This window comes from Archocentrus centrarchus, chromosome 7, assembly GCF_007364275.1.
Source record: "Archocentrus centrarchus isolate MPI-CPG fArcCen1 chromosome 7, fArcCen1, whole genome shotgun sequence".
Classification (NCBI taxonomy): domain Eukaryota; kingdom Metazoa; phylum Chordata; class Actinopteri; order Cichliformes; family Cichlidae; genus Archocentrus; species Archocentrus centrarchus.
The window spans coordinates 26,434,157-26,448,765 of record NC_044352.1 but is presented as its reverse complement, the minus strand read 5'-3'; the positions used below and the strand labels follow the sequence as shown (position 1 = coordinate 26,448,765).

At 40.0% G+C, this 14,609-nt stretch overlaps 1 protein-coding gene across 2 annotated transcripts; it reads left to right on the top strand.

Annotated features, from left to right (window-relative positions):
* Nucleotides 1–3,194: 3,194 nt before the first annotated feature.
* On the top strand, nt 3,195–14,581 carry borcs6 (BLOC-1 related complex subunit 6). 2 transcript variants are annotated; one of them, XM_030733730.1, is made up of 7 exons: nt 3,195–3,249; nt 5,491–6,101; nt 6,511–6,697; nt 6,900–7,082; nt 9,807–9,970; nt 10,577–10,660; nt 11,125–14,581. In XM_030733730.1, the coding sequence occupies exons 2-7, from the start codon at nt 5,499–5,501 to the stop codon at nt 11,248–11,250; spliced, it is 1,347 nt and encodes a 448-aa protein (XP_030589590.1). In that variant the 5' UTR covers nt 3,195–3,249; nt 5,491–5,498; the 3' UTR covers nt 11,251–14,581. The 2 variants fall into 2 exon arrangements, with proteins under 2 accessions (XP_030589590.1, XP_030589589.1); XM_030733729.1 differs by having other exon boundaries at nt 5,488–6,101.
* Nucleotides 14,582–14,609: the final 28 nt, after the last annotated feature.

The following is a 14,609-nucleotide window of genomic DNA, read 5'->3' as shown; positions in this document are numbered from 1 at the left end:
ATCAGCAGCAATACTCAGGTAGGTTGTGATGTTTAAACTACTCCAGGTGCTACTAAGGGGCCCAAAGTCTGTCAAAACATATCCCCCACGCCATTACACCATATAATATTACATATTCTTAGCTGACTGGAGAGGTCTTCTGCTGTAGCCAGTTAGCTTCAAGGTTCAATGTGCTGTGCATTCAGAGATGCTCTTCTGCCTCTTTTGGTTGTAATGTGTGGTTATTGACGTACTGATGCCTTTTCATCTACTTGAAGCAGTCTGGACATTCTCCTCTGACCTCTGGCATCAACAAGGCAGTTTCACCCAGAGAAACCCTAGAGATGGTGGTGTGGGAAAGTCTTGATCATCTCTATGTGCACAAATGCATTGAGTTGCTGCAATGTGACTGGCTGATTAGATATTTGTGTTAACAAGCAGTTGAACAGGTGTACCTTGTGAAGTGCCCGGTGAGTGTATGTGAGCCATCCAAATAATGTTTATAAATGCACTGCGCAGCATTTGTTTACCAAGTTTTATAAACATCATTTGCTTCTTGATAACCAGATGTTTGCAGTGGTTTACAAATGAATTATTAACCAGCTAGTAAAGATCATTAACAATGTTGTAACCAATGAAAAGGTTTAATTAACTATCAGTTTACCATTTTTTATCAACTGCTTTGAAGTGTTACCCTGCTTTGTCTTTTACCATTTGTTAAATGGTTTATTTGTAGCCTAAACTACACTAAACTAAAAACCTAAGCGTTTAACTGGTTCAGCTCTCCCCTTCTTTGACTAACACATGTATTTATTCATCTGCCTTTGGAAGGTATCTTCTGGGTGTTGCGAGCTCATAAATTCAACAACAATTTTGGTTACTGTGGGATAAATTGCCTCATTTGAAGACGAGCAGATTTAATTCAAGTCATCCGAAGAGCACAGTTGTCTTGCCCCAGAGCCTGGATGTAATGAATATCTGTGATTTGTGGAATAATGATTTACAGGCTTTTACTTTCATTTGTGCAACATGCAGTCTCCAGCTTTCATTATGCAAAAACCACATGTGCATGAAGCCATGTGCCTTCAATTTGCTTTTTTTAAATTCCTCATTTTCCTAAATGTTGCCTTTCTTGTGGCAGTTCCTAATATGCTAAAACAGCTTGTCTGGCATTAATAGCCTTAAAAAAGAAACGTAAAACCTGGGAACAGTCAAAGCGATTACCAAGCGCTCTACTGGGAAATTCTTCAATATTGGCTTATTTCTGAAGTCTATTAGTCTTTAGGTAAATTCCACAGGCTTTAATGTTTGTCACATTAGGAGAGGAAAGAAATTGGATAAAACAGCTGAATCTTCACCAAGAGACGGGGCGCAGCTGGCCTGGATGGATGGCTTAGATTAGAAATTATACGAGATCCTCAGATGTGGTGACAGCGTGAGTTTTGACTCCTCTCTCCTCCTCTGCAGCAGTGTTTGTCATTACTGACCACATTTAAAGATTTAAAAAGCCACAAACACTGTCCTGACTTCCAATGGAGGCAACCAGGCCAAACTGGGGCCTTTGTACTTATCCTGAGTTACTAATAGCATTATTTAAGCCTCCTGTCATGTTATCCCACCATCACTGAAATAATTTCAAGCATCCCTCAAACAAATCAATGCCTTTTTTTTATGAGGCTACAGTAAAATAGCGCTTCTGAAGCTCATTAGAGTAAACACAGTGGTACAGATTTTGCAGTGGAACTGATGGAAATAATAAGACATCCCTGTGTATCAGGATCCCATAGCACACAGTCAAAAAACAAAGTTTATGCCATTAACAGCTAAAGCACAGTGATTTCCAAATGCAGAAAACGAGAAAACATGACTTGATATTAAGTTGCAAAATGATTTGACTTATTAGCTTGTGTGTGCAACTTAAAAAACAAACAAACAAACAACTGATTTAGCGTTTAAATCCACTTCTGTTTCTGACAACACAAATGCGTTAGTCTCCAGAGTTAACCGCACCGGTCGGGTTTTATGGTGTTAGGATGAGAAGAGTGCTGATGTTTTATTATGAAATCACTGTGGAGATGCGAAACCGAAGATATGTACAAAGTCAAACCAGGACGTGCTGACTCTTGGCTCATGTGACACGAAATGTGGAACATTACAATTCACATTTGTACCTTCAAGGTCACCAGCAATTCGGTATTTGTTGCTATTGTTCAGTTTATTGCAGTGAATTTGTCTTTTGCTTGTTTGCTAAAGTTCCACGAGGAGAGGAGGGGGGTGTCAAAGGTCAAAGGCTCAGCTGCACAACTACATGTGAAAGAGGGTCCAGCTCAAAGACTCTGCAGGCTGACTCTAGGTTTTGTGCTTCCTTGCTCTGCTTCTGTATATTTGGCAAACTGATATCACCAACAAACAACTTGTGGTCAGGGAAGTTTCTTTGCACCCGGGAGAGCTGTGGTGTTTGTCTCCATCTGTTGGGGAAACAGAAACATGCAGGAAGATCATCTGAAATAATAATTCACAGTTTCAACATATGATAGTCATAAACACAACGTCACTTCCAGCACACAACCGCTTTCCTCTAAAGCATTTTTTTTTAAAGCCTCTCCTCTCTGGCAGCTTTTGCGATCAGAATCATGCTCTGAATGCACTGTTGTGTCGAACATATTTGCTTTCCCAAGATGAGTATTATGAAGTCTCTACAGGATTTTCTTGATAGTGTTTCCTTTTCTTTATTTATTTCTATTGGTCACATGTAACATGGCAATGCCTGAGCGGACAAGCAGGAAAAAAACGAAGAAAGAAAAAGAAAAATTGGGGGAGAAAATAAGAGAAAAGGTAAGAATAAAAGAGCGGAGGATAAATGGAAACATAAAGTGGTTCCCCAACTGCTGCACCTGTAAAAAGAAGAAGAAGAAAAAAAAACACGGACAAAAACCAAACAGCACCTGAAAAAATAAAAAATATTACTCACTCACTCTCTCTCTCACACACACACATACAAAGCATTTTTGACTGTTGTAGATACAAATGAACAACATTAAACAAATAAATAAATAATAATAATAACAATAATACCAATTAAAAAATAAACATGAAAAGGCATTACATATTGTCACATTGAAACGTGCTGTGAGGAAACGCTTTTTTGTTTGTTTCTTTTAATAACATCGTCCTTACTTCTGCAGGACGGAACAGTTTTTTCCGACTTGTGGGGACGGATATTTTGATCGGACTCGGTTTCTTACATCTGTCAGGATAGACACTGCTCAGGTGAGTGTTTTCATCGTCTAACAGAACTCTTTATCGCTGCTGGATGAACTTGTTATTAGGTATCTGCGAAGATTAGCACTAAATGCAGGTTTTCATGTAACCGCGGCGGACAGTAAAGACAGAGCTGTGAGTGTACTGGGAGTTGGAGGCCTGGACTGCTAACGTTAGCCGCGCCGCGCTAACGTCATTTAACAACATTGGCCGCTGACAGTGAGCTAGCAAGGCAAGGCAACTTCCTCAAGGCTGACATACTTATTTATGTCGTTTTCATTTCTTTGTTCCTCTTTTATTTTTATTTTTTTATCATACCGTAGTTTTCGTGTGTTGTTGGCTTAAAGTCTGGAAATGTAAGCTAATATGAACACTAAGATTGCTTAGTATCAAGCTAAACCACTTGTAAGTATGACGCCATTTCAGTCTTTATGAGAAGTAGCTATGGTCCATAAATGCCGCAGCTGTACGCTGAAGTGTTAAAATGTCGGGCTGAGTGACACACCAAATCTCGTTGCCAGTCTGTTAAATCCTATCCCGGGTCCCCTTCTCACAATCTAAACGCTTCCACCGTCTTTAACGTCATGTAGGAAGTCAGCAGACAAAGCACAATTTTCACTTATTGTGTCTTTGAAGAGAATTCAATAGGTACAGGTGTACCCCCCTCCTGTCACCTGTGGTTGTGCTGTTACAGTGTTTCTCGATTACTTTGATACATTTCTGGCATCAGTAATGTCAGTCTCTCATAGGATTTACCCACCCCCATCGTGTTTGGAGGCACTGATGTCGTTTCTACACATCCTGTATTTCAGTGTCAAATCATTAAAACCAGTGTTTAGTGCTTTGGTCAGTCAGAGCTGCAGATCTCTCACAACAAGCACAATAACTTTTATTGTCACATACATGCAGTGATATTCAGTCTCTGCATTTATCCCATCACACTTGCAGTATGTATCAAATTATGCGGAAAAGGGGGAAACTGGAATGTTCCCGGGGAGCACATAAGCAAGGCAAGTAAGGGCCTTGCTCAAGGGCCCACAGTGGTGCTAATGAGGGTGGAGACAGGTGGCGGCACTTACCCCTCACAATCTCAATTTTCCATGCCAGTCTGAGGGTTCTGTGAAGCCTTCCCATTTGGTTTCAGTCTGTCCAAGGGTTCCAGTTCAGATTTTCCAATACAATACCAGTCCGAGCATTCGAACCAGTGTCCTCTCAGTCATAAACCTCTCTTCTTAATTCTAGGCCACCACTTCTCTGAACTGTACCTTAATGCTGTCCAGTATTGCATTAGTGTTTTCAGTCAAATCACTTTAAACCCTTTTCAAACATGTATGAAAGAGCAAGGCCAGTGACACACTGTTGATGGTAGTAGTGAAATTGCCCTTCAGTTGCTCTTCGGTATTCACTGGTCACAGAGTTTAAGTGACTGACTGCATGTTTTGACATGTGAACAAGTTCTCTGATTGTTTGTGTCTTTTTGCACGGTTGAGTTTGTGATATGAGAAATGCCTTAACTGTTTTGAGAACTACATTAAGAGTGGTGAGAATGATGTTCCAGTTTTTCCTCGATTAAAGTGATCGAGGAAAAACTGTAAACTAGTCAGAAACTGGTCAGTCATTAAAGACTTATGTTGTACAATAATTCCACTCTGGAAAAAGAACAGTTCAAAGAGATAATTAAAAGCCCCAAATTACCATGACATTCATGTCCATGATGAATGTGTGTACCACAGCTTACACAGCTTGTTGTTGTATCACATGAGCTTATAAATCCAGAGAATTCCCTTTACTGCCATATATACAAATGCGGCACCATAAAATCACTGGTACTGTAGTAGAAGAAGTAATAAAATTTTGCCTACATCATCCGCCCCATCGGTGGATATTTGACCTCATGACCTGTGTTTGTCAAGTGAGATCTGGTTGAATACTGAATATTGTAGCAAGAGACGGCATTGAATGCTTGGTCTTTGCCTTTGTTTACCTTTTTCTTATCAAATATTTTCTGTTTTAGGTGAGGAATCCTTTCTAATTTATTTAGTCCAGAGTTCTGTATTTAGCACTGTTGAGTAAGAATAGACAGGGGGTTAAGATGTGCTGATGTTCCCAAAGAATGGTCTGAAAAAAGCTTTATTTTGGCATGTGAGAAACCCATTTTAGCTCATGACAGAACCCAGTAATTAAATTATAGATTTAAAAGGCAGACTTACTTCCAGGTTTCCAGTAATGTTCTTTCTTTGTAATCAGCAGGTGGAGGGATGAGTCTCTCCCCTGTGAGTGGCACAGAAGTGCCAGAAACAGCAAACGGGGTTGCAACACCTGTTGCTCTAGAGAACGGCCCTCAAGTTCCAGTCTCTGTGAAATGTTCAAGCAGATTACCAGGTCCCGGGGAGGCATCTGTGGACGGATCCCTCGTACACACAGAGAACCATGCTGATGTGGAAAACAGAGTTTATGATGGCAATGACCACTTGGACACAGAGATGGACATTAATGGGAGAACATCTAGCTTATCATTACAGAGCCCTCGGATGGCAGACCTCTCCCTCCCTGCAGTGACAGACACAGAAGACTTAGAACCGGGATCCAAAGACACACACATTCCTGAAGCCCCTAAGACTGTGGACCCCACTGATGCAATTCTTCTGTGGGACTCAGCACTGTATAGGCAGTCCAAAGACTCATGCCAGCAAGAAGGCCCATTCACCGTGGACAGACAGCAGACAGAAGCAGAGACTGCAGATGGAGGCTCTGACAGCCGAGAGGAGGAGGTAGATGGAGAGAGAGAAAAACAGGATGTGGAGGAGGATGAGAAGAATGAAAACAAGTTGGAGAATCAGCATGCCGGAAGGAGAACAGAGGTAGAAGTGGGATTATTGTCCTGACATTTCAGGTTTATTAAATTATGTGTACCAAAGAGAGCAGAGGGTGAAGGAGGAAGAGAGAATGATGTCAGCAGATGTAATGAGAGCTAAAGCCAGTGCAAATAAATTTTGCTGAGTCATCAGTACTTGACCTCTTCCAGACAAATTTCAGCTGGATTGAAATGAAGTGCAGCATACTGACTACCAGTGATTGACAAGATGATCACAGATATTTTAGAGTGAATAAACCTAAAAGTGAGAACAGAAGCTGTCAATCAAAAAAAAAAAAATTAAAGAAACAGCAGGAGAAACGTGTAGGAGATATGAGGCAGTAAGAAATAATTTACTTGTCTTTTAAATTTTCTCTACTTTTTTTTTTTTTCTTTTTGTTCTCCTAAATTTTTAGTCTTCACAACGCTACTCGTCTTCAGCCCCTGGTCCGAGTACCTCCACCTGTTCTTCTCCTCCACCTCCTCTTCTTTCATCAGATGATACCCCATGCCCTCCGCACATCATGGCCCAGGTCTGGGTTCGCAATGTCCGGGGGATGCAGGACAGCAAGAGCCTGGATGAAATTAGCCAAGCTTGTGGAGGTAGATATGTCTTCCTGTGGTTTGACTTTTTCTTCATGTCTTTGCTCATCTAAACTAAGAAATGTACAAAACCTTTTTTTTTGTTTCTGTGAAGTAAAAAGGAGTGAAATTTGTGACTATTTCCAGCTGCTCTTCCATGTTTACCAGTGTTGCTGACTATTTTCAGTGTTTTGTAACCACAAGTTGCTGATATTGGTTCCAGGTGGTTCAGGGGCTCGAGGAGGGGGCAGAAGTGGCCAGTCAGAAGGCCGAAGGGCCACCATCTCCTCGGCTTTGGAACTAGAGGGGACGGTCAGCCACGAAGGAGACCTGACTAATTTCATCACAAAAAACCTCGAGCAGAAGATCAAAATGAGCTCCAAGCCTAGTTTGGACTGCAGTGACTGTGAGTGCAGAATCAATGCAATAAACACACATTTAAACACGCTTTTTAAAAATTATTATCCAAGCATTTTGTATATATATTATTTTTTTAATCTGTTGCTCCGAGTTTAAACTAAAAAAAAAAACATGCATACTGCTTCTGTGGACTGTCTACAGTATGCGCTGATGTAGAGGGCATGCAGATGGAGCTCTTTCATGACTGCTTGTCCCTCTAGAATGTGCATTTCAACAGGTCATTTGTCTAGCTGGTGAGACTGAAACTGCGTCGACAGATTTCTTCCTTAAGATTCACAGCCTGTTTCTCCCTGTGGAGGCAAACACGCCCAGTCAGCTGCTGTTCATCATTAATGCATAGCTTTGGTCTAGACCATAATAAGTAAAGTGGAATTGAGGCACTAATTTAAGCAAATTAATTGCCGTTGTCCGTTATCCTATTATGAACCAGCTTACATGAATCCCTTAGTGGCCTGTGGGGTCATTTGGTGTCAGTTCATCAAATGCATCCCATCTGACCTCAGGTCAGATGATTGCGGGAAATAAAATCCATGGTAAAGATAGCTTTATTGACAGGAATTGTATGAAATTGTAGGTCCATTTTTTTCTTTTTTCTTTTTTTAAGGCTCCTTCAATTTTTTAGGGTAACTATCCAGTACTGGCTTTATGAATATGGACTTTAAGCACTGGAGCTCAAGTTAACATAGAATGATGGATGCTTGAAGTCCCTAAAATATTTCGATGGTTGGATTTCTGAGGTAGGGGACTGAAGTTTTGTATACAGCTTCTCATCTATAAGGCACTCAGTGTTCTTTAAAACAGTCCAAACCATATAAATGGTTTCACAGATATTAAAGTCTGAATATTAAAGCTTAAAATATTTTTTGCGAAAACTAATGACAGCAAGGACCTGAAGTTTTCTATGATTCTTATTAAAATCGTATCTAAATTGTAGAGATGCACCAGCTGCAATTTTCTAGACTTATTCCAATTTTTGTGTTTACTTTGGCAAACTTTGTGACTTCACTCACAGCCAAGAGCTTCCACACTCTGTGACATGTTAGCACGTGGCTGTCAGTGTGTCCAAAACTATTTGTCTGTGCCACTGTGCGTGTGTGCATGAGCCGGTCCAGCTCATGCACTGGACACACCTGAGGCTGACCAGCTGGTCACCGGTCAGCATTGAGAACACTGAAAATCGTCTGTTTCTGGTCCCTGGCCAGTCTCTCCTGAGGGTTTGTGTTTTTTTTTTTCTTGATCTGGGAGCATGCAGTAACTGCATTTCGCTGTTTTGCAGTTATCACACAATATAAAAGTGGTACAATACAAGCTAAGCAATTAATTTAGTGATTATTTTTATCTGTTTGGTGTTCTCTCAATAGATTGGATGAGAAGTCATGTGACTGACTCAAGAAAGGATATATTTATTCAATTAGGAAGTGCACCATACATCCCTGATAGCTACAGTTGAAGAGTAGTTAAGTGTTCAGATAACACTTCAGTTCTGTGACACAAATATTTCACTTTATCCTGTCTGCATATTAAAAAAAATGGTTCTGCATGAAGCAGTGGATTTATGCCATTGCATGTGGTCTTGGAAACCTCTAAAATGTATACTTTTGGTTAGTGAAACCCTCCTCCAAACAGAAGAATCACAGAATCCTCACCAGTTCCTGTTTCCCTTGAGAGTCCTCTCTGCATAAGGTTTTTAGTTGAATGATTAAAAGGTAATTGAGACTCACATTTTGCCCTTCCCCTCTCCTCATCTTCCTATGTTCCTGGGTGATTAAATTAGCATAAACCTGAGCTGTGAGGAGGCTGCAGAAAATCAACCCCAGATGCAGAAGTTTTTTTTTTTTTTCTCCCAAATTAGACTGATATATAGCTATCTCAGAAATTAAATCATGTCTGTAGGGTCAGCAGGTAAACATAGTGGAGCTTGTGCATTAGCAGCCATCCGTCTTGTCAGATTTTCCTGGAGTAAGACACTGAACCTCTGCCCTTCGCTCAGAAACCCCTCTGGATGAGAGTATCAGCTAAACTGGCCTCTCAATTTAAACACAAGACCACAGTCAATATGTCCTCTGTGGCAGCTCATTCTCTCTACCTGCTGATTCAATTAAGATGGATGACGCACAGGCTTTGTTTGGACTGAAGGGATTTATTAGAGGTCCTGCCACAGCATGACAGAAACTTTTCAGAGACTTTTTTTTATTATTATTCATTGACTCTGTTTTGTTTAATCCAAGGTTTAATTACTCACGGCACTCTTGGCTAAGTGTATAATTTGTTTCGATTTCTCATAAGCAGTCTTTCTAAAAGACTGTCAAATATGAATGTTTCATTTCATTAAGTGTTTCTTTTTTTTTTTTTTTGTTGTACTTTTTCACCGTAGTCACTTTAACTTTGTGCCTCCGTAAAGCCGCCGATGGTTCACATGTTTAAATGTCTGCCTGTACGATCAGCTTGGACGTGTATGTGGTTGTCAAAAAAGTCCATCAGAAAATTAATTGTCAGTCATTTTTGTTTGTCATGATTATAAATGAGAGCAAGTAAATGAAAACATTATCTGGTCCAAGCTTGTCAAATGTGTGAATTTGGGGTAAGCGTTGTGCCTATTAGTTTCTTTTACACTTTACAGATAGTTCTGTTAATAGGTTATCTATAAAAATAGTAGATGTAAGCCCTGCTATTCTATACTGTACATCTAATTTACAATAATTCTCACCAGCGGACTGTTCAGGTCCCATTTACCGAGGCCGAGGGCTGACACGGAGACCAGCGGATATACCACCCATTGATCCCACTGTCCTGTTGGACCTTCAGAGACACACCCAGGAAGTGGCACACAGTGTGGAGATGATGATGCGAAGCCTCAATGGAACCATCCAAAATGTGAGTCGTAATTGGTTCGTTCTTCTAATCCCATTCCCATTTTATGGTATATTTTGTCTTATGAGTCATCAAAAGACATGATATGCCATTGCAGTCTGTGTGTTATGTAGTAGTTTAGAGTGTGTACGAGCGTCACGTCTGTCAGCTAAGAACAGGAAGCTTTAGTTACAGTTTGCATTGCTCGCCAAAATTGGACAATAAGAGGATCAGAAAAGCATTGCCTGATCAGACGAGTCTCAATTTCTGCTTTGCATGATGGTAGGGTTGGAATTTGTGTAAACAACATGAAAGCATGGATCCATCCCGCCTTATATCGACAGCTCAGGCAGAGTTCATTGTACTCAGATGGCCTCCACAGTCACCAGAAATCAATCCATAGAGCATCATGGATGTGCAGCAACTGTGTGATGCTATCATGACAATATGAACCAAAATTTGCGAGGAATGTTTCCAGCACCTTGTTGAATCTGTGCCGTGAAGAACTGCAAGGTGGCTGCTGAGTGCATTGTCCTCTAGTTTAGTGTCATGATTTTATTTCTCCACTTTTGTTTTTGTATCTGTTTATGAAACTCTTTAATCTCTCTTTGAACCTGCTCTTTCGTGCAGATGACAGCTCTGAGTGTGGGCTACATCCAGACCTACAGAGACTCAGTGGACAGCCTGGGAGAGTCTGTAGATATGAGTATAAAGGTTGTGTTTTTATGTCTGTTCCTGTTGCAACAAGTACAGAAATGCTATTTGCTGGGTCTACCAGAGCATGCATTATAAATCTTTGCTACTTAGTTGGCTGCATATTAATGATAGCCCAACTTCTTTAGTATTTCTCTCTTTCCCTCAACATCTTGGACTCGTGCTGCTTTTATTGGTTGTATTGTAGGCACTATATGATTGGTCACTTTGCAGGAATACGGTCTAATAGAAAGCATTTCTAACTTGTTAACTGGAAACAAAACTGTTAATGATTTCCAAAAAAAAAAATTTAAATGACCAAAGCAAATCATTATTATGAAAACTCACAAAACCTTAAATCCGGGTTGCAGTGGGCAGCTCCATTACATTATTCCTGTCAAGTATCTATTACTCCTTTTCTGAAAAGGCAGTTGTCCCGTTTAAGGCATCATTTGTTTCATTACTTCATGTTTTTGCTCCAATAGGGCATGTACACGCTAATGGCTCGCTGCGAGGAGCTGGATCGTTCCATGCAACCTATACACAACCTGGCTGCGCAGATACGCGACATCAAACGCACCCTTGACACTCTGGAGGCAATCTGCAAGTAACACCATTAATAAACACCCCAGATGCCAAGATCCAGCATCAGGCGCATGTGTGCAACCAAGTTCACCCTTGTGCAGGTAGCGCACACATACACACACTCCAGCAAAGACACCTGTGGAGTCCAGGAGCTGTTGCTACTCGGCATGTTGGATTTTTGGTACTCCTAGTTCCTCTGGACTGACTTACATATTCCTCATGTTTGTGTTGTGAGATCTCAGATGAACTGTGCTTAATTCGCTCTTCAGGCTGAGCTTTTTCTTTTTCAGAAAATTTCCTCTAATCAAGTTGTCAAGAAACTAAATCTCACCAATTAACCTGTTTTAGAGCTGCTCGTATCTTGGACACATGCACACAAACAGATCATTAAAGAAGGTGGAATAAATGGACTTTTTTTTTTTTCTTCTTATTTTTTTTCCTTTTTCCACTTGACGGTCTAAAAAGGAGTGAGTTAGTTTCCGTCCAGACTGCTTTGGTTCAGATTGCACTAACTTCTGCTCCCCACATGGAGGTGATGTTTCGTTCCCTGTCTCTCTGCCTCTGGAGAGGCAATAATAAACTGCTCAGAAGGCGGTGACTTTTGCACAGGAACAGAAAGTCTATTTTTTACTATTATGCAACGAGGATCAGATTCTTTCACTGCAAGCTAAATTAGCATTGTGTCATGTCTGTTTGTCTTTTTTTGTGTGTTTATGTTCTCAGTCTCCTCAGCATGCGTGCTTGTTCAGAAACACTGAGACTGTGTGTCATTGGGAACCAGTACAGTCAGTACTCTGTCAGTGCAGTCCAAGATGATGTTGAGTACATACCTGGGAAAAATATCTTGTGTAGCCTTCACAGTGGCTTTGAATATTATTATTTATTATTTAAATAGTATAATATTAAAAGCTTCAGGTACCTGATTTCCTTTGATTTTTCGATGTCATTCATACTGCTGGATCTTGACATTGATCTCCTGATTTTAATTTTCCATTATTCAGTTGCATCAGAACTCTTACACTGAACTGTTGCTTCCTTGAGACTATGTAAAGTGCACCTTATGGGCTAAATTGTAAACATATTCAACAGTTATAAAATTGTGAACATGCAGGGGCATCATCATTGTGCATATTTCAAAAATAAATGCATTGTATCTTTGCGTGCACACAGGGCTGATCTCATTTTCATTAGGACTTTTTGTGCTGAGAAGACATCAGCCTGAAATCTGAAGACAGCTGGCTAGCTTACATTAGCAACCCAGGAGACAGACTGGATTAAGTAAAATTATGACTTACATGCCTCCATAACTTGTAGCCAGAGATAACATCTCATTTTGTCAACAAACACAAACCAAGGGCTCGGATCAGTGTGCAGTCTTTTTATATTCAGTCTGGCCCCCTCATGAATATAGTCGTGACTCAATGTGGCTTTGGTAGTTTTAAAAACCATTTATGTGCACGTTATGACAGCTCATTTTTCCAAGGTGTAGACACTTGACAGTCTATGCAGCTTTGACTGAACCACTCGCAGCAACTAATGGTTGCATCCACACAAAACATCCACACAAAACTGAGCAAAAAAAAAAAAAGTGCAAATATTGATTTCCAGTGAAATCTGAAGCTATTGAAAGCCTTTTTCTTTCCAGGCCAATAACTACAAATACACTGCTTAGTGTCATTATTAATTGCATTGTGTTGGTTAGGTTCCTGTTCACCCAAATTAAAGAAATTATTTATGCATTAGCTCCATTTAAAACACATTTTGAATCCATTAAACTATTCTTGAAGAATGGTTGTGGGAACTTTGCCAGCTATGGACTTAAATATGGTGAATGAGTCGGAGGGTTTGACCGCAGCTTTTACTTTTGTGAAGGTGGGGATGCCTTTCCTTTGACTTAATAAATGTGTATTTGAAACCTGGAAAAGGAAAAAATTTATTTAGATTCAGAATTTTGGCTTTTGATTGCACTGAGATGTCAGAGAGTAATTACACAGACCGCAGCTTTTTATAATCTCAGCATGGGAATGATTGGACACAGTGTTGTAACTAAATAGATTTACAGCTTTTGGATGTGAGCTGAGGTGGACTCCTATCAGATCTGATTACAAAGCATTTATTAATTTACTGAGTGTTGAAGCCAATGACTGCAGTGTCGCCTGACTAGGCCTTCTTAATTTAATGAAAAATCTTTGGTACCGCTGTAATTGCACTGGTAGGATTAATATAGATCAGAGTATGTGTTCTAGATCTTGATTCTAATAAAGAACCTGCATCTATATTGCAGATGTCATTTGGAATAAGGGGTCTTGTTTAGGTTGTTTTACACTGGACAACTGCATACATGTTTATCAGTAGGGTTTCATGATTTATCCAAACCAAATACTGAAGTCATTTTTAACCTACCAAACATTGTAAGAGCAATACTGTAACCAAGGTAAGTACACAAAATGATGAAGCTTAAATCTGCTATAAAATGTGTCACTTTTAAAAATCTTTTCAAAGTGACTCATTTGGATGTATAACTCAGAGCAGTGCTTTAACTCTGCAGAACTTGTCCCCGTATGCAGCTGTGCGCTTGTTTTCATCAGTGTGGGTAACGATCAAGCCAGATAACAGAAAATGGGTTACTTTGTGTAAAACTGCTCTTTTATTTTCTTAATTACTTTCCTCAACCTTGTTGGAAAAAAGTTTATTAGGGATAAAAGGTTGAGTCAGAAAATATTATATGATGATGAAAGCAAAGGTAATAATCATCTCGGTTCCCTCAATTATACTGAAATACGTGTGTGTAAAGATGTAAATGCTGTTTTGTAGATGACTGTAAAAAGTGCCACTGGACTCGATAGGTCTGAGGCAAGAGAGTGTCCTAGAGCTGCGATCTAAGAGAGGAAATGTCATTCTCTTCTTTTCATATATATATAAAAACTCATTTCTTTTCTGTTGTACAATCAGAGGCACCTGTGTACATATGATCTCTTTCTGTGACTAAAAATGATTTAGATACTTTTTGTCTTGAGTGTATATTTTAATGAAAAATAAATTTACAGAGGCTGCAAAAAAACCCCACAAACATTTGGAGCTTTTGTTTTACAGAATATTCCCTCAAGGTAGACAGGATTATAAGAATAATATAGGAATTAAGAGGGTAAGTAGCAGCCAGGTGCTGCCAAGCAAACACACATGGTTATCGGCAAGTGTGAACACTGACGTAAAAGCAGACGTTTTGGTAGTAGAAAACCAAAGCACAGCACATCAGCACAAACGCCTCTTACCAACTGTCAAGCACGGTGGTGGAGGGGTGATGATTTGGGCTTGCTTTGCAGCCACAGGGCCTGGAGGCCTTGCAGTCACTGAGTCGAAGTATTCTAGAGTCAAATGTGAGGCC

Bases quoted from the DNA above. Each gene is read 5' to 3' on its own strand.
- borcs6 (XM_030733730.1), top strand. From the start codon at position 5,499: ATGAGTCTCTCCCCTGTGAGTGGCACAGAAGTGCCAGAAACAGCAAAC. The intron at 6,102-6,510 runs GTAGAAGTGGGA...CTAAATTTTTAG, and splicing joins ATGCCGGAAGGAGAACAGAG to TCTTCACAACGCTACTCGTC. The intron at 6,698-6,899 runs GTAGATATGTCT...TATTGGTTCCAG, and splicing joins AATTAGCCAAGCTTGTGGAG to GTGGTTCAGGGGCTCGAGGA.